General features: G+C 38.0%; 1 protein-coding gene across 1 annotated transcript in view; it reads left to right on the top strand.

Annotated features, from left to right (window-relative positions):
* MACROD2 (mono-ADP ribosylhydrolase 2) overlaps positions 1-21,125 on the top strand; it is a 1,323,621-nt gene that overhangs the window by 777,387 nt on the left and 525,109 nt on the right. Inside the window, exon 6 of the mRNA XM_065401494.1 lies at positions 14,980-15,101. Coding sequence (XP_065257566.1) covers positions 14,980-15,101 — 122 coding nt within the window. The remainder of the gene's footprint in view (positions 1-14,979; positions 15,102-21,125) is intronic.

The raw sequence follows: 21,125 nt of genomic DNA, 5'->3' as shown, positions 1-21,125 counted from the left end.
GAGTTCATTCAAGAGCATAGTGATTTTTTGCCCACATAGTTGTTACTGGGCATTAAATGCTCGTAGTGAGGTATGCCACATGTTGTGATAGGCATGTGTAGCATCCATGGATCTTGAAAGGAGTATTGTGGGGGGTATTGTGGGGGGTATTGGTCCAATAAATGATATGACCTCACCCATTTTGTCTCTCTAATGTCCTGGGACTGACATGGCTACAACTACACTGTATATCTTGAATACCACAGTGTGATAAGTGTGAGTAAATGTTGACTGTTTAATAGCATCAACTGACATTTCTGTATCACAGATTCAATAAGTTTTAAGCCAAAATTAGCATATTTATTCTCCATCACAGAACAGATGATAAACTCAGTGAAGGCAAGGGTATGAAGAACATTTTCAAATGTATACGATGATCTAAATGCTGCCTCCACTATGGTGAATATTGTTTTAAGTATTTTGGACTCATAGGAACAGATGGCATACAGTAGTATGGTATGTTTCTTTTTTATATAAAATGTGTTGCTTTAAATTATATTGATTCTTCGTTGATTTTGTTTGGGATAGATGATTTTATTCATATTTGTATAGCTGCACTGTTCACGTTATGAGTGTGCATATATTTTTCATACTTAAAATGTGGAATTCATTTATACAGTTCACCAACACAGCAGGATAACCCTGATTTTACCCCCAAGTGCTCAATTTTCAGAATTAATAAATTGAGAATATTAATAAATTGTTTTGTTCTAAGATAAACACAATGAAAAGTAATAGCTATGAAAGCAGCTTCTTGAAATTAAATCAACCTCTTATTTAAGTGTTTGCTTTTTAAAAGGAAGACTTAATCCAACACTTATTTTACTATTCTGAGTATATTTTATGATATGGAGATCTCTCCTGATAGGTTAATCTATTATCATCCTACTCATATAGCAGATAAGAATGTAAAAATAGATCTGGCAGTTGTGGCACATGACTTGAGTCATTGTAGTTTGATCAGCTGTGTTTGTCATCCAGTAATCCAAAATGTCAACAGAATGTTTTTCTTTTTAATCAGCCTCATACAATAAAATTTCTGTCAGAATGTTCCTTCAGTAGGAGTTATTTCATTGAGAATTATTAGGAATTTTTTCTCATCAGGAACATCACAGCATTCATCTTGCACTGGGAACCTCTCTTGAACACTTATGGCTATTCAACTAGTTTTCACAATCTGTTGTCCTGTAAAGTAATAAATGGCCCAAATTTTCAACATGCTAATTAAAATTCCATTTTTCATGAATTCCTTAATCGAGTGCAAGTCATTATGTGCTTTGTTGATTCTTAAGTGCAAAGATAATTGCAATGGGCAGCATGAAAGTGCTTTGATTATTGCCTGTCGACTCTTGTGAATTCTAATAGGTCTAATTGCATAGCATCCATTCATCATCTCGGCATCACTTCTTTTTATTATTAGCTCTCCAAATTGTTATGTGCTCAGAAAAAAGTGTTGTTGTATATCAGTGCTGACATGCTACCTGGCCTATTGTACTTTTCAACCCTTACCGAATGTTATCATTGAAATTAAAAGTTTATTTTACAGTGCCCTTTTCCAGAATCTAATTTAAAAAATTGCCTCCATGAAGAAATGAATACTGTCTAGCTTTGAATTTGCATTTGTGATACTTCCACTAAACGACAATCAAGACCTTTTCCCTTGTCCAGATGATTCCCATAAAACCAGAGCATAATGTGTTAGTCGGAGAACATACGTCAAGGCTTTATGAATCTTTATTGTTGTTGAACATTATTAACAAGATAAAATCCTCTCCAACAAAAACTTTATTGAAAAAGAGGCAGGAGAAAAGGTAACCCACAGACGTGATGAACTTGTAGGTGGCCTCACAGGTTGAGCAACTACTGTAATTAATTGGTAACTGATTGCCTTGTCTTTTGTAGTTGTTGAAAAGAAAAGGTCTGTTTAGTCATGGTCAAGGGTGAGTCCAGGGCATCTTTGTGTGCGTTCAGGCCACTTACTATTTTTACTATTGGCAAGGACACTCTTCTCAAGGGCAAGTCTTCTAATGGTCGAAGACTGAGATCAGCAATATTCACCCACATGAGAACATACGTTAGGGGAATGGAGGCATGGGCTGTGCCCCTGTTATTTTGGGCAAAGGATCTATCCCAAGATTTGCATCCCAAGTTTTAATGACTATTTAACGTTATTAAGGTTGTAGTCTGTTTATTGACAATAGAAAGTGATTGCGTTAAGCTTGCCCGTCTTATCAGCAGTGTTCAGAAGAGTAACAGCTGTATCATTAATAAAGTATACAGGAAGTAAGCCTGAGACACTGATTTTCCCCCTTTTCATTCCTGATTTCTTTTCTCCATATCTGCAAGAGTAACATAGATAGCCTTGTGAGATAACTTCTTTCTTTTCATCACATTTCATCACATGTGCTGTCTGTCAGTATTTTACTATTAAACTCTGGAGTGTTCATGTTTCCATATGATCTGCTGGTTTGCTTTTTAAGCAGAATGCAGGACAATGAATTCCTGGTGCTAGCATTTGTTTCGTTGCCTGCTGATGAAACAATATTTTGACACTACTGTGCATCCCAGAATGAGAGACTTAGAGTAGATGCTCAAATAAATTCATCACAGATCCTCCGCATGCATTGCATTTCCACAAGTTAGGATCTGGGTCATGTTGATATCAAGAGGGTACTTTAGCCTCATTTCAGCCATCTGAATAAAAATAAAAATGATGATACAAAATGAGATTCTTTTTCTAGTTATGAGGCTCACTTTACAGTTGAAAGAGCTGTCCCGATATTTCTGTTATCATATTTGTATAGAGCAATTACACTGACACTGTCAACTTGAAATCTAGTCAATTAAAAAAAAAGAGTTAAAATTAGTTTCATGAGCTACTCCTGCCCCAGATTCTATTGTCAATATTGGGATGTATGTGGTGAAGTGTTAAATCACATTTTTTTTTATTTTAATTTTGTCTCTCTTTGTTGCTGGGTATTGCAGGGGAAACAATGATAAGGAATATGACTATGGACTGAAAGCTGTAAACAAACTGAAAATGCAGAAAAGAAAATATTTCCTTTAATCTCTTTCAATGGGAATAATCTCAGTGTCATTTCTAACAATAGTAGGTAAAAAAAAAAAAAGTCTGATTGTTATATTGAAAGTATCCCTTAATAAAAATGAGAAATAATAAAATAATAACTATGATTCATTTGTATTACTGTATTGCTTAAGAGCTCCAGTCAGGGACCATGATCCCATTGTGATAGGTCCTGTACAAACACAGAATAAAAAGGAGTCACCTTTCTTGATCTGCTGTGTTCCAGTCCGCCGACTGGTAATGATAAAGTTATATGAAGGGAGACCTTTACTGCATAGCAGGTGCTGCACTGGGGCTGAGCTGTCCTTTTTAAATTATAGTATTGCCAACCCCAAGTGTTCAAAATCATGTCAGACTGCAAAAAATCATGACTGGCTTAAAAATCATGAAATGTTCTATACCTCAGTCAGAACAGCATATAGTGGGGGGAGGGAGGGGTGCAGTTAGAAAGTCAACATTGGCCACTCTGTTGTGATTGTGATTCCAAGCTATCTCCTATTTTAAGTATGGGATGATTCCACCAGTACTCCAATTACTCTGGTTGTTAGATGTTGACGTTTTCAAGGCACATACATAGTAGTTTCATCTAATTTATGTGGAGTTCAATTCATGGTCTTTAATTTTATGCTGAGTTTTTAAAGGCATGGATGCAGTAATTTCATGTCGTTTTACAGGTACACAGTCATTTCCAAAGAAGTTGCAATGCTGATCATATATAAGTGTATGTCTTTATACTTGTGACACCTATCACTGTTGTGCTGAATACCTGTGGAACCTGCTCATCTTTGGATGGACTATACAATCCCTAACTTGCTTCTCCTGCCTGAACAGACCTTATTTTTGTTTCATCTGCTCATGGCCAGGTTCTGATCTCAGTTATATGCTATAAATTCCTTAGATTTGAATGGAATAGCACTCTTGTATCTGAGCTCATATTCTGGGCCTTCTGTTTTATGACCAGCACGAGTGCCAGAAATGCCGTGTTTTTTACTTGCATCACTGCATTTTCAGGCTGCCTGTGCACCCCTTGGAGTTAGTGGCAATTACTGAGAACAAGCTTTGTGTTTTTTTACAGCTTCCCATGGATTCTGAGAGTTCCTTCTCTTCTGGAAACCATTTATTTAGTACTGGTTTCCTTGATTTCCCTGTGGGATCTCCCAGACTCGGTAAATTTCCCTACCTTCCCAATAGGGAATATTGCTTTGTAGTTCTCGCTCCGGCATCATACTTAAAATGTACACACAATACATAAAGGAGAAAACTGATTAATCATTTATGACAAGCACATTCTTTACATTTTTATGTGCCAAATATGACATTTGTCTGAAAATGGCTCCAATAATTTTTTTATGAATAGGGCTTTAAAATATCACATCTTTTGAATGTAATGAAGCATGAAACATATTGTCTGAAATGTCCAAAACAGTGATATTAGTAATAAAGTATGCTATAAAAGGGTTGAACCTTAAACTGAGCAGTGCTCATTAATTCAAGCCTAGAAACCTCATGCTGTCTCTCTTTATCTGCCAAAAAATGCAAATTTTTGTTTTGCATCTGCATCTAAAGTAGGTACACACAGTACATATTATTTAATGATGTTCAGATCCAGGAAGGTGAAAAGATATCATATACATAAGCAAATGAATACTTTAAAACTATTGTGAACTGGATTTTTTTTAATCCTGTGCACTCCAGATTAGCACAGTGCAATCTAAAAAAGAAGATGTGCATTAAAAAAAGTGAAGTAATCAATTTTACTTCTCAAGAAATGTATCATTAAATAACTGAAATTAGACAATGGTCTTGGGGAATGATAAACAGTTTACCTTAATTTAACATGTCTGCAGATTAAAAATGCACATTTTATGTACAATTGTGTGTAGCTTGAAATAGAGTATGAACAAGCTGAGCACATTTGGATGTCAAAGCATTAGTCTACGTACCTATAGTAGGCATGGTAACATTCATTATGTAAGATATCTGGGGGTAATTCTATTTCCCAGCAATTGAACTTTAGATATCCCTTTTCAGGACTAATATGGCAATGCTTATTGTGTAGATCGACTGATAAGATTTACAAATTAGAGACCTTAATGCTTTGTCTTGGTATCATATTTTTTTAAATATTCAGCTAAACACAATACATTAGTTTCCTCTTGAAAATACTTACAGTTTGGTCTATGATTGACAGGGCACAGCTTCATTATGTGGTTGTCTAGATGGACTGATTATGGATATGAATACGCGAATGGGATAAATGAAAGAAATGTGTAATTGATTCTAGACTTGGTCTGCCAGTTCATTAACAGTCTGAATGTGGTGCACTCACTTCTGAAAAAGAGAGAATGAGAGAAACTTATTTGAACTTTTCCATTTGCTTGAAAATTCATTAAGCTAATATTTTTGCAGGCTAACTTTACACTTTGCAAAGACCAAGAAAGGAATATTTGTAAATCACATCCGTGCCTTCCATATTCATTTTGGATCACAATCACATACTTTTCAATTTGCAACTGAAAGTTGTTTTTCATCCTTCTCTGCTTTTCCTCCCTTCAACCTCCCCCCCTTCACCCCCTGCAATGTAGCCTGGATAAAAATAATGTCTCTGGATAAAAAATGGCATCAAAAACCAATGTGAAGATTATGGACTGTTTTATTTAATGAAAGCGGTCAGAGAAAATAAGTCTAATTTATCTTTTTTACACTTGCAGTATGTATGGCACAGCAGAATATTATATGTGGTTTTGTTTTTTCACAGATCTTCAGCGTGATGCTTTTGAAGTGTTGATTAAATGTGCAAATTATATTTATGTTCATTGTTGTCTAAATAGTAACAGGAATGTTGAAATGTTCGAGGGCCTGCTATACCTCAAAACAGGTTGTGGTTTATGCAAGACTCAGATGTCCACTCCTGGTTATGCTGATCTGGAGCAAAAACAAGCCAAAGTAAACAGAGGTAATATACAGAGAGAACAGAATCATACATTGAAATAAATGCTTAATTGTCATGGTCTGTCCTCTCTGACCACTGAGGCCCCTAGCCAGGTGTCTGACAATCAGTTCAGTACAGCTCATATAAGATACAACTTTGCAAAAAGGAAACAAAATCTTCAATTTCTTCCTACTGTGTCTCACAACACGCACTGCTGGATTGCCACAGCTGTCTGCTACAAGAAATGTCTTAGAAATCCTGGTGTAAATTAAATTGTTCCCTCGGTCCCATAGATGGCTCTCCTTATGTTTAGCAGCTCTAAGCACTGTAGTCCTTGTACCAACCCTGTATCTTCCCCTGCCTGTCTTCCCCAGCATGCACTGGAAAGAGAGAAAATCCCTCTTCCCTTTAAAAGTATAAACATTTAAATCTCTCTGGGATATTATCACTGAAAGCAGTTGGATCCATTTCTATGTGCCGAGTAAAAATACACATTCAACACGGGCACTGCCCCTTGGTGAACTGTTAAAAATTGATGTGAAAATCCCCAATGCAAGTGCATTGTATATGATATACAATCACATACACTGCAGCTTTCTCGCTAAACTAAATTTCTTGTCAGAGACACTTGGCTTTGCTGAAGACTGAGCATAGTAAGATGGAAGTTTTAAAGGAACACTGACAACTTAATTTTGGTATTAAAATTAAAGTTTTTACCAATTGCAATTTGTTAGCCCTTACTAAGACCTGATTATTTCTTACACTTTTTTGTTTAACCCTGCATACTGTGGAAGGGGTCTCCAGGCTGGCCCTGCATAGGCTAGCATGGAAGGCCACTTTAGGTTAGACTGGGGCAGGCCAGAGAAAAGCACACAGATCCACCTTTACACTAATACAGTAGCGCCAGCAGGGCCGCCCAGAGGATTCAGGGGGCCTGGGGCAAAGCAATTTCAGGGGCACCTTCCATTAAAAAAAGTTGCAATACTATAGAATACCATATTCTCGTGGGGGCCCCTGTGGGGCCCGGGGCAAATTGCCCCACTTGCCCCCCTCTCTGGGCGGCCCTGAGCGCCAGTACCCCTATGCATCTTGCAATGATGGGCTGTGGCCATGGGGGAAAGGTAAGGAGTGTTGCCCGCAGCCCTGTCATCCAGAGTTAAATGTTACCTCCCCAACTCCTCCACATTCCAGCCACATGGAGTCCAAATTACTCAGGCTCTAGGCAAGTAGAGCATTAAAACCTTACTGTTCTCCATGTTTCTTTCTCCCATTAAATAAGTGTGTTTCAGATTATTTCCCCCCAAACATATTAGCCTGCATTTTGATGTTTACTGCCCATGTTTCTAATCTCTCTAGGTCCCTTCGTACTCGTCCTCTCTGTTTTTCACTGGTGTTGCAATTTTATCCAATTTAATATCCTCTCCTATTTTCACAAATATGTTTCATTTACTCTTCCAAAGCATTACTGAACATACTAAATGAGAACAGACCTAGTGCAGATCCCTGAAGTACTGTGATAAACACCTCTCAGCTCAATACTTTGCCATTTATCATTACCCTTTGTTTATGTTCCTGAAGCTGGTATTCAGTCCCTTTGGCTGTGTTCCTATCCATGCTAACTTCAATTAATCTGGAAAGCAAACTCTCAAGGAACAAATACTGTATCAAATACTTTAAAAAAACAAAATCCGACTATATCTACCATTTTGCCTTTAGCCACCAATTTTGTAATGCTTTCATAAGAATATAAGAACGGCCATACTGGGTCAAACCAAAAGTCCATCTAGCCCAGTATCCTGTCTTCCGACAGTGGCCATTACCAGGTGCCCCAGAGGGAATGAACAGAACAGGTAATCATCAAGTGATCCATGCCCTGTCGCCCATTCCCAGCTTCTGGCAAACAGAGGCTAGGGACACCATCCCTGTCCATCTTGGCTAATTTCCATTGATGGACCCTATCCTTCATGAACTTATCTAGTTCTTTTTTGAACCCTGTTATAGTCTTGGCCTTCACAACATCCTCTGGCAAGGAGTTCCACAGGTTGACTGTGCGTTGTGTGAAAAAATACTTCCTTTTGTTTATTTTAAACATGCTGCCTATTAATTTCATTTGGTGGCCCCTAGTTCTTGTGTTATGAGGAGTAAATAACATTTCCTTATTTACTTTTCTTTAAAAACAAAAATAGCCATGTTTGTTTGGCAAGACTTGATCTGTGTAAACCTAGCTACTTATTGCTCCCCATATGCCGTTATTTTGCAGAATTTTAGTGATTTTTCTCCTTAGTTGTATTTCAGTATTTTGTCAGGGATGGAATTGTGACTAACCAAACTAATGGGGCCATGGTCAAGATACCCACTGCAGAATTATTTTTGGGAGGGGTCTGGGATTCTGTTCTTACAAGGCAACCAGTGGCATATGAAAACAGAGTGAAACATCCTGACCTGAGTCAACACTTGAGGGTTGAAGCAACAAACTCTTCCTGGATGTATATAAATAAAATAGTCCAGTCTGGGCTTAACCTCATGCATTCTTTTTTTGATTGCCTGCATCAGCATGTTCATGGAGGATTTAGCCTTTGTGCCAGACCCTAATATATAATGAGATAGTGTATACATAGACCATGTATGCATGTATGTATTAATGTTATTGGCAAAGTGTAGCAATAAAAGCTTCAACTCCCTGTTCATCTGCTGACCATACAACATATTGAGACATTATTATTATACTGCTAATAAAGTCCTGCTGTATCATGTGTTTGTAATAATGATGTGCTTGGAATAGCAATTAAACAACAAAAGTCATTTTCTTACAGCTTAACACAAATTTAGAACCGTGTTGACAGACATGACAGGTCATTGCATTAGTCAATAGGACCACCTGTTCCTGGTTTCTATAAATTAACATACAAGAACTATTTAATCACATTTAAGGGAACCTATTTACATTAAGTGCCTAGGGATATGTTAATGTGATGTTAACGATGCACAGTGAAAAATCACAAAAAGTCAAGAAGTGCAAATTCAAAGGTTCCAAGAAAAACATTAACTTGGTTTAGCCCCATATTTTGGATGTGCTTAGTATTTGCATTTTGCAACATAGGGATTAAAAGGATAAAGTATATATTTAACCAGAAAAACAAAAGTAGAAATTCTTCCAATTGGAAAGAAGGAACACAGTAACTAACTCAGGATTTGGGCTTTAGTCCAAAACCCCATCCTGCGGTTTATCAACACATTATAAGTGTAACTCATTTTCCCATTTGAGTTTCAGCTTTTGGGAAGCTGTACCTTCAAATACATATTGGATCAGTAGTAAAAAAGACAGAGGGAATGATCAGTTCTCTTCTCTTACACAGCTTTTCTATTTTCCTTTATGTTTGTTTCATGTTCATTTTGTTTGCCTGTTGCTTGATATATTGTTATGAGTTAAATATGTCTGATGGTATCCTCTAATTCTAGTATCTGTAAATGTGTAATGGCCTTGGAGGGAGAGCAGTTTTACTGATCTATAACTTCTATCCATTCTGTTCTTGAGGCTTGCCTCTTTCAAGAAACATATATTGAGAAAATGACCAGAGGTGCTTTTTCTTTAACATTGTTAAAATCGAACACAAAAACATAGAAACTTTATTTGCAAAGTTCCTACTCGGGGCATTGTTATAATAATATTTTATAAAGAAAGGTTTCCTAATGGAAATACTGACACAAGCCTGTCGCTTCCAGCACAGGCAAATTATGAACCAGCTATGTTATTTGTTTTAGTTAGGTAGTAACAGTTCTGTTTATTATATTGTCTATGGTGCACACTCAAAATAGTGTTTCTGTGAACTCAAGGATAAAACCATCTTACCTGTTTGGATCACCAGTTGTCATCCTACTTGTCATCTGACAAAGACTAAATGCCTGCTTCACATTTCAGTTTTTTAAAACAATTTAGAAGGGCACTGCTGTAGTTACTATATAGCAGCTGTGACAATCAACAGAAATTATCCAGTCTGTCCAATCCTGTTCCTATAACTAGAAGAAATTACTGTGATTAAAAGGAGAAGAATGGTAGTTGCCTTTTTGTGTGCTTCTCATTGTGTATTTATAGTAGTTAGGAAGGCAAGTTGTATAAAGCCTTCCAAGTTTGATTCATACTGGATTCATGAAGTTTCCTATCAGCTATCATTCTGCTGTATTTATATTCATTTGGGTTCTCTTCAATGTGTGCATTCATCAACCAAAAAAATGCTAGAAGCGAAATTCAGTTCAAACCAGGCAAGTTTTGTGAAGTTCTAAGAGCCTGTGATTCTGCGTCTTGGTGCCACAAGCAGAGAGGGATGGTAGCCACCTCAGAAAATTCTCTTTTGTAGGTTGAAGTTAGGGAATGAAAGATTGAGAGGCTTAAAAATTCTGCAAATGCAAAACTGTGTTGGAGGATATATGAAGAAGAGAAAGATGGAAAGATTCAAAGAGAGATTGGGTGTTTATATGGATAACAAGAATATACAGTTATAACAGTTAATGCAAACAAAGTTTTGGAAGGGGATAAAAAGTCTCATGCTTCAGCATTTAAGCCAGTCTCTATTATGGGTTAGGATGAGACCTTCCCAGGAGTAAATTATCCCACACATGTCTACTGTGACATTCTTGCATCTTCCTCTGAGTCATCTGTTGGTAGCCAGTTTTGAAGACAGGATGCTAGCTTAGACGGACTTCAGGTCTGATACAGTCTGGCTATCCCTATGTTCCTTTGTAGAAGGCAACTGATGTTGGTGGAACTTGAGAAGATCAAGTGCATTTATATGTATTACATCAATTTGCCTTTGATTTGACATGTCCTCCAATGTACTACGTACATGTATTGCCGCAAGAAGGGGGATTTCGGCAAACGTATAGATGCTATGATTTCCACAGCAACCACAACTTGGGCCAGAAATTCTAAGGATGCAAACACTTGGAAATGCATGGAAGCTATTCATGTGTGGTGTAGAGGTATTACTTGACTAGCTGCAGTGTGAGATGAGAACTGTCTGATTACTGTAGACAGCATGATATGGCAAGGAGGTCAAGGTATAGCGCAGGACAATGTACAAGAGAGAGGGTCATCCCTGATTAATGCTGCCATGGTGGATTGTGGGGGAGTATCCACAACACACAAAAAAGGATGTAGCTACCTGTCATCTTTACTCATCCTGGTGTTGTTACTACATGTAGAAATGGGATTTGAAAAGTAAACGTGCTCACTATATGCAACTTTTAAACAAAATTTAGAAATATTTTTAATAATACATTTTAGTTTATAGATTTCTAAGTAATTTTACTTTATTTTTTCAGAGAGCCCCCTGGTTTAAGAACTTTGTCTGATAGTGTAGGACCTGGTTACTATGTCAATGAATTCAGAAGCATCTTATCTACTGCAATCCCTGGCTCTACTCTCTCTAATGTGTTGTTTCTTTAGACAAAATTAGTTGTTTATTTTAAATTGCATAGTGTTTTGATTGAATCTTTCCTTTTGTGAAAGGTCTGCTAATCCCTTGGTAATTAACACTTTCATAGGTCAATAAAGATTAGAGGAATGTGCTTATTTTTTTAAAAAATGGTCTTTAAGAAAAGATCCCAGAGATTTAATGAAAAAGAATTATGCACATCACATTCTACCTGTCAATGATCTTGATGGTAAAACTTGAATTTTAAATTTTCTCCCCATTGTTGGGATTCTAAGGAATGGCAATGATTGTTAGAAATTGTTCTACAACATTTACAGAAACTCTCAACTACAGATTACAGTATTTGTGGAGCCATTTTATTTACGGGGCAAGAAGTAAGCAGCTTGTAACAGAAATAATATACAGTTCAGTACATTTTTCTCATTTTTGCTTTAACTCAAATGCACTAGTACTTTAAAATATAACTTTACAGTTGTTTTCATTTCAGTTAATCTCCTACAAAGGTATTGTCTCATGGATACCAATTATGTGCATTTCTTGCATTATTGTTTAAATCTTTGTGTCCAGGTACAATAACTGCAGATGATAACTTGTAAAGTTGCAATAGTGGTACAGAATCATGAGGCCATTAATAATCATAGAATCATAGGGTTAGAAGGGACTGCAAGGGTCATCTAGTCTAACTCCCTGCCAAGATTCAGTAAAGACGCTTTCACAACCTCCTGAGGCATCTGTTCCATTGTTCTACTGTTCTTACAGTTAGGAAGTTTTTCCTGAGTTTTAATGTAAGTCTGCTATGCTGTAGTTTGAACCCATTGCCCCTTGTCCTGCCCTCTCTGGCAAGAGAGAACAACTTTTCTCCATCTTTTTTATGTCAGCCTTTCAAGTATCTGAAGACTGCTATCATATCCCCTCTTAATCTCCTCTTTTTGAAACTAAACATGCCCAGTTCCTTCAGCCTTTGCTCGTATGGCTTGCATTCCATCCCTTTGATCATCTTTGTCACTCACCTCTGGATCCTTTCCAGTTTCTCTACATCCTTTCTATACATTGGTGACCAAAACTGGACACAGTACACCAGCTGAGGCCTAACAAGCACCTGTGACTTACATGTTATACCTCTGTTAATGCAACCTAAAATTGCATTTGCTTTTTTTGCAACAGCATCACATCGCTGATTCATGTTGAGGTTATGATCCACCACAACTCCCAGATCCTTCTCAGCAGTACTGCTGCCAAGCCAGTTTTCCTCTAATCTGTATTTGTGCATTTGGTTTTTCTTCCCCAAGTGTAGCACCTTACATTTGTCTTTCTTGAATTTCATTTTGTTGTCTATAGCCCTGTTCTCCAATCTATCAAGATCCCTAAATTTTAGCTCTATCCTCCAGAGTATTTGCAACCCCCACTCCCAGCTTTGTGTCATCTGAAAACTTGATCAGTCTGCTCACTATACCTACATCCAGGTAATTAATAAAGATGTTAAACAACACTGGACCCAGAACAGATCCCTGAGGAACCCCACTTTAGACCTCCCTCCAATCCATTAATAGTTACTCTTTGTGATTGTTTAACCAGTTATGTATCCACTTAATGGTAGTTGTGTTGAGCCCACATTTCTCCAGCTTACTTAATAGAATGGTATGTGGGAATGTGTCAAAAGGCTTGCTGAAGTCCAGGTATATTATGTCCACCTCATTTCCCCTATCCACCAAATCTGTTACTCTGTCAAAAAAGGAAATCAAACTGGTTTGGCATGACTGGAACTTCTTGGTCAATCCATGTTGGCTGATAGTGATTACCCCTTCATCATCCAGGTACTTGCAAATTGAATGTTTTATGCATTGCTCTAGTAGCTTCTCAGATATTGAAGACAGGCTGACTGGTCTATAGTTCCCCAGTTCCACATTTCCCCCCTTTTTGAAGATGGGCACTACATTAGCCCTTCTCCAGTCTTCCTGGATCTCTCCTGTCATCCATGAGTTTGTAAATATTATTTCCAGTAGCTAATTCCTTCAGTACCCTCGGGTGAATAGCATCTGGTCCCGCTGAATTGAATTCATTCAAATTGGTCAGAAGATCTCTGATGTGTTCTTTACTTCTCCCGATCTGCATCCCTTCCCCTTTATTGTCTGTTTGCTAGTCATCTGGTCACATGAGAAGACTGAAGCAAAGTAGGGATTGAATAGCTCTGCTCTCCTATCATCTTCCGTTATCAGCTCACCACCTCCATTGAGCAGCGGACTCACACCATTCTTGATCTTTCTTTTTTGTCTGAAATATTTGAAGAACCCCTTCCTGTTGTCTCTATCATTTTTTGCCAGCTGTAACTCATTCTTTGCCTTGGCTTTCCTGATTTTGTTCCCTACATGCTCGTGCTATTCCAGTGTATAGTTCCTTGGTGACATGCCCATCCTTCCATTTCCTGTATGTATCCCTTTTTTAGTTTTTAGATATCTAAAAAGCTCTTTGTGCAGCCACATTGGCCTCCTGCGGCTCTTCTTATTTTTACTATGCATCGCAGTAGCTTGATGTTGAGTCTCTAGTATTACATCTTTTAAGAACTTCCAGTCCCCTTCTACTCCTTTTCTTCCTAACTGGTCTTTCCATGGGACCTTGCCTACTATTTCTCTGAGTCAGTTGAAATCACATTTCTGAAGTCCAGCGTCCTTGTTTTGCTGGTCTCATGTCCTCCTTTTCATAGGATCTTGAATTCAATCTGATCATGATCACTTCCTCCCAAGTTCCCGACCACCTTCACTTTTGCAACTAATTCATCCCCATTGATCAAAAACAGATCCAAAATGGATGACCTGCTGGGTGTTTCCTCAACTTTCTGAATCACAAATCTGTCCCCTACGCCTGCTAAGAATTTGCAGGATGTATTACGTTTTGCTGCAATAGTGTTCTAACAGATATCAGGGAAGTTAAAATCCACTATTAATTCTAGCTCATGTGTGTTAACTAATCTTGTTACCTGCTTGTAGATAGAATGACTCATTCACTTCCTCTTCCTGATTTGGTGGTCTATAATAGACCCCCATCATAACATCGCTACTATTCTTTCCCCTTATTATCCTCATCCAGAGTCTCAGTACGTCTGTCACTCCGTTCCCGTTGGACCTCGGAGCAAGTGTATACATTCTTGATGTAAAGCACAACACCTCTGTTTTTCCCATAGCTATCCTTTCGGAACATGCGATATCCCTCAATGCTGGTACTCCTATCATGGCAGTTGTCCCACCAAGTCGTTGTGATGCCAATTAAGTCATAATTTTCTTCATATAGCATGACTTCCAGTTCATCCTGCTTGTTCCCCATACTCCCTGAATTTGTATACAGGTATTGAAGATATTTGCCAGACTACCCTGTTGCTTTTTTTTCTTTTTAATGCAGTTGCGATTTCTAGACCCTTCTCCAGAAATTAGCCCCTTTCCCAATCATTACCCACATTAGGAGTAAAGTGAATATATATTTTTTTCATTTTTTTGCAGATGTCATTCATACTGTGGGACCAATAGCAAGAGGCCATATCAGTGATACTCATAAAGAAGACTTGGCAAGTTGTTATAAATCATCCCTGAAACTGGCAAAAGAAAACAATATCAGATCAATTGTAAGTACTTCATAAAGATGTATTATTTCTTTAGGTGGGGTATTTTTCCTCAGGTTTTAGCAGCATTATAGGAATAATAAAAAACTTTAAGATCATGCATGTCATATGTGGCATTCAAGAACAAGAAATTGAGAGTTGTTAATGCAGCACGACTGGAAGAGAAAGGAATAAGGATAGCCTGGGGGTGGCACAAAAGCTGGGCTGGTAAAGCAGTTGTATCTAACACACTACTGTTCCACTAAGAACTGACAGGAAGAGAACGGCTCCAATGGTTAATTTTACATGTTATGATCCTCCTAAAAAACTTAGCAGGAGGCCATTGGTCAAATAGTTGACTCTGCAGAATATAACCTCAGTAATTACTGAGGGAGAGATGATTGTGGTCTAGTGACTTATTCTGTAAATTAAAATTTTTCTTAAAAATAGAGATGAAAAGAGATGGTCAAATAACATAATTTATAACATCACCCCACCAGAATCCATCACCATAAATGTATAATTTATGATCTGTAAAAGAATTGTTTTATTATGTTTCATTTAATAAGCATGGTTCCTTGATCTTATGAAATACATCTCATGCTTTGTATTTCAAAGGGCCAGATTTTCAAAGTTAGAAGGGTGCATTTATATGCATATGTTTGGATGTGCCTATTATATTTGCATATATTTGATGAGTTTGCATACTCAGGCATTTGTGTGCGCTAGTTACAGTCTTCAATAGCTAAGGGCACGTCTTCACTACCCGCCGGATCGGCGGGTAGCAATCGATCTATTGGGGATCGACTCATCGCGTCTAGTGAAGACGTGATAAAATCGATCCCCGATGGCTCTGCCGTTGACTCGGGAAATCCACCACGGCGAGAGGCGGAAGCGGAGTCGACGGCGGCGCGGCAGCGGTCAACTCACCGCCGTCCTCACAGCCAGGTAAGTCGACCTAAAATACGCAACTTCAGCTACGCTATTCACGTAGCTGAAGTTGCGTATCTTAGGTCGACTCTCCCCCCCCCCGTAGTGTAGACCTAGCCTTAGTGTGCATAGACTACATTTATGTGCATACATCAGGTATGCACATGCGTAAGTGAGACGTGCAAATGTATATGCACAACTGTGCAAGCTTTACTTGGAAAATGTACCCACCAATTATATCGGTTAGGTAAATATGTCTAAATGGAGGTTAGTATTTCTAATGCGTGAACTTAAGAAATTCTCAGTCTTATATTGGCCAGATTCTCAGCTGATGGAAATCATAACTCTACTGAAGTCATTAGCTATGACTGGCCTTTATCTGTCTTTATTTTTAATCCTGCTCCAGTTGCTGAAGCTCATTTTACATCTTAACTAAACGATTTAGTACTTGAATGGAGGCTCTAAAAATACATTTCTGATTGAATAAACAACAAGAAAGTGAGATTATTAAAACAGGAGTTGGGGAGACAAGGGGTAGATATCATAGTCTGGAGAAAGTCAGATCGAAGTTAATCAAAATGATGTAAAGAAGGAAGAAAATATTGTTCCATTAACTGTTTCAGATAAAACAGTATATTGACTTCGTAAAACTATTTGTAACAAGTAAGCAGCTGAAATCTAGTCTGGTTTGAAAATATCCTTGGTGATCAATGCCAGCTGTTCCTAAATTTCTGTTAATGTCTTCTGATTTTAAAATAAAACCAACATTTATTTAAGAAATTTTGATGAGGACTGTTCCTCATGGGGTAGAATTTTAGAAAGATTTAAAAATATTCTCATGTTAAATTTGAATTTACTGTAGATATTTCATTTTTGAATTGTAAGTGTAGTATTCAGTTTCTTTTTGCAATGATCAAATTTCATCCAAAAAGGGAAGTGGATTGACACAATGTTTAGAGTGACATGGGCAATGTGGCTGTAATAATTGCATGGCAATATCCCGGCATTGTGCTGTTTATATCCCGTTACACAAACATATTTTATAGCCCAGTCTACTTGGGCAAAGAAGGTGTTTTTCAATCAAGTTAGATCAATTAAATTAGCTCAGTTCAGTTGAACCTTCAAGCCTGCTTAAAACCTGTGTAGACGTAGTATGACATCTTTAGATAGTTTGAGCTGATTATGTTGTAGCCTAGGCTTCAAATTAAGATACACCAACTCAATCTAAAATATGTGAATCTGTGTTTAGACAGGTGTCCATGAGGTAGATGGGGGTTAAGGCGAATTAAGCTAATACAATTGAGTTAACTCAGTTGGCAAATGTACCTTTTTTGCCCAGGTAGTCATGCTCTCTGGAGCTGCAGCAGGCAAAATACTACCCACTGATTCTTTTCTGGATACAGAGCTATGCTGTTGTGCACGTTGGCTTGTTTTAATTCCTAATGGAGTCCTTTTCATACGTTACAACTTTCCATCAGATGAATCCAACTTTGGCTTTATATAGCCAGTCACTAAAGAGATAAATGACAACCAGTTAGGTTGGGTTCCTTTATTTAAACTTTGTGTTTGTTTAGTTTGGAAAGGAGAAGACTGAGAGGGGACATGATAGCAGTTTTCAGGTATCTAAAAGGGTGTCATAAGGAGGAGGGAGAATACTTGTTCACCGTAGCCTCTAAGGATAGAACAAGAAGCAATGGGCTTAAACTGCAGCAAGGGAGGTTTAGGTGGGACATTAGGAAAAAGTTCCTAACTGTCAGGGTGGTTAAACACTGGAATAAATTGCCTAGAGAGGTTGTGGAATCTCCATCTCTGGAGATATTTAAGAGTAGGTTAGATAAATGTCTATCAGGGATGGTCTAGACAGTATTTGGTCCTGCCATGAGGGCAGGGGACTGGACTCGATGACCTCTCGAGGTCCCTTCCAGTCCTAGAATCTATGAATCTATATACAATAGAATTGAAAATATTCTCTCTATAGTCATTTTTGCTCTTTCTATTTATTTTAAAAATCCATGAGAATGAATATTCAAAGAAAACATCCCCTTTGTTCCTTCTGTGAGGCTGGCAGTGAGGTCTTCTTTTTGCTGCAGTGGCAATGTTCCTCCTGGCTCCAGCCCCTATTCTAGTACAGTCAGACCAGTGAGAACAGACTTGAGAATCAGATGAAACTAGTGAGATACTTTGGGTAAGAAAGGACAAAATGAAAATAGCAAAGGAGGAACTACAGGGGGCACCAGCAGTAAGCCCCCAAGCCAGGGCCAGTGTGAAAATGACTCTTTGAGTAGCTGTTGGGGGAATTGCATAAAAATTCTTGACTCTAGATGTTAATTAGGTCCTAAACATAGAATAATAATGATACTATTGAGTTATACACAGGATAGCTTTGTGTTTAGAAAGTAAAGAATATGACTAAAGGAGAAGCTATCCTGGATTTACATCTTATCACAAGGAACTGATTGTGCATGTGGGCACAATAAGGAAGTGCAGTGCTATTAACTAGTATAACCCACACCTCCTGGGTGTGGTGTTCTGTCCCATCTAGTGGCACCGAGACCACTTAGAGAGAGTTAAATGAGTCTGCTCTACAGCCTTAGCTAAGAGCCATATGGCTTTTAGCTCATGCAATAGAGGCTCATACACTAAGTTCCAGAGGCCCCAGGTTTGATCTTGCCCACTGATGATCAGGGTCAGTCAGTGTTACAAGTGGGGGCTTGTCCGGGATTTCAACTGTGAAGTCTCTGAAGCTCAGGATGCGCTTCCTCAACTAGGGGAAGTATGTAACCCACACACCTCCTGGGACTGGTGTTCTGTCCCATCTAATGGCACAGAGACCACTTCGAGAGAGAGTTAAATGTGTCTGTTTTACAGCCTTAGCTAAGAGCCATATGGCTTTTAGCTCATGCAGTAGAGGCTCATGCACTAAGCTCCAGAGGTTCCAGGTTTGATCCTGCCTGCGGACGACTGGGGTCTGTCGGTACTAGGGTGACCAGATGTCCCGATTTTATAGGGACAGTCCCGATTTTGGGGTCTTTTTCTTATATAGGGTCCTATTACCCCCCACCCCCTGTCCTTATTTTCCACACTTGCTGTCTGGTCACCCTAGTCGGTACACTAGCACTAGATGAATCGTAAATATTTCTGTTGTCTAGCAATTTCCAAAAATTCTTTTCAGGTTGATCTAAAACCAAATTTTTCAACGTTTTCTGCTAATTGAAAAGTTGGGGAAAATTTCCAGTTGGATCAACACAAAATGAAATTCTCTCTTTTTGTGGCCGCAATGACTATTCCACAGTTTTTCCCTGTTCTAGTAATAATTATAAACTACTTGAGTTAAATGGACTAAATACTGGGCTCCCAGAACACAGCAGTGCAAATGGATGTGGGGACATCTGAGATGCCCATCATGCTTACAGGCATTAAGAAGCTTAGTAAGTGTGGTAGAAGTTTTAAAATCCATGGGGAAGATCCTGAGCCAATGTAAAGGGTCACAGGTCCATTGACTTCAGGAAACCTATGACCGTTACATCAACTGAATGGAAGAAGTCTGGAGCAACCAAATATATAATTCAGTAATTAAATAGCAGCAGACCACAGCTTTTTTGAAGAGAAAAATAGAAGGAGTAAGAAATAGCCAAAGGGACTTCACAAGACACAGCTTGGAAATCTGAAGGAAAAAACACTCAAATAGATGTAGAGGAAAGGGGGGAAAGCAAACAAAAAGAACTTCAGCCAGTTAAAGCTTGCAGCTGAAAAAGTACGGGCAACAATAGTACACAATATGAACAGAATGCTAATGGTAATTAAAGGGATGAGGGGAATCAGGACTGTCACAGATATATGTGGAGTTGGGAGAAGAGAAAGGAGGAAAAAAAGGTGCTGCATTCACAAATGAGGAAGGAGAGGAAATCAGCTTGTTTGAAATGACTGAGCTTCTTTGTAAAATTGTTCTTTAATAAAAATGATAAAGGCAATTGGGAAGTAACAAAAATGTTCAATCAGCTGTGGATTAAAAGCTAATAAAGGAATACTTGGAAATATGGTTACATACAAATAAGCAGTCTAAACGATAGGGAGTCGGGCATATTAAAGGAATTAGCTAATGAATACATTGAACCACCAGTGTTAGTTTTGAAAAGTCAAAGAGAAGCCAGAAGGCACCAGAAGATTGGGAAAATAAAATGATTGTATTACTTAACATTTAAAAGGAAAAGCTGGCAATCCTAGAAATTAGCTCTGAAAATCTTACTTGAATAAATATTGCTATTGGTGGTGTGGTTGTGAACAGTGTCGTATGGGCTTGAAATTGGCTGAAGCACCATCAACGAAGAATAATGATACATGGCAATTTATCAAGTGGGAGGGAGAAATGCATTGAGGTGACTCAGGGTGCAGTAGTAAGCACAGTTTAATTTAACATCTTTATTAATGATTTTTGAAGAATGGGTAAACAACTCAATTAAATTTTCTGATGATAATAAATTAGAAGGTGTTGGAAACATTAGTCAGGGACAGAGATATAATGCAAATAGATCTAGAGAAGCTACAGGGTAATGCCTGATCCAACTCCCACGTGGTCACTGGCTGTTTTAGCTTTGGCTTTAATGGAAGACGGATCAGAACCATAGCCTGGAACTAAAATGTCATTGAACATAGAAAAAGTCCAAGCTATCACATCTGGAAAAAATAATCCAGTTCACAGATACTTAGTCAAACAGAGAGGTAATAGCAAAAAGGACTTAGATAATGACCCTCAAATTGGAGATGGACTTTCATTAACATATAATACCTTCCTCCCGCGCTGTATAAAAAAGCCAAATAATTGTTATGCTGCTGATAGAGAGGCATCACATAACAGAGTGGTGATAGGCTCTGTTTATAAGTAGGCTTGGCACAATTCAATTTTTATTTTTTAGAATATTGATGGAAAATATCAATGTTTATTTTAAGCATATTTTTCAATTTTTATCAAGTGACATTTTCTGAGTTGTGGGAAATTATGGGAGGGCAGACAGTTTTTTAATGACGGATGTTAACATTCAAAAAGTTACAGCTTTATAACTGTTAAAACACAATCTGTCAACATCACAAGTCAAAATATACAAAGTAAATGTCCCTAAA

This window comes from Emys orbicularis, chromosome 3, assembly GCF_028017835.1.
Source record: "Emys orbicularis isolate rEmyOrb1 chromosome 3, rEmyOrb1.hap1, whole genome shotgun sequence".
NCBI classification, from domain to species: domain Eukaryota; kingdom Metazoa; phylum Chordata; order Testudines; family Emydidae; genus Emys; species Emys orbicularis.
Note: the sequence above shows the minus strand (reverse complement) of the source record. Positions and strands in the feature narration are given on the sequence as shown.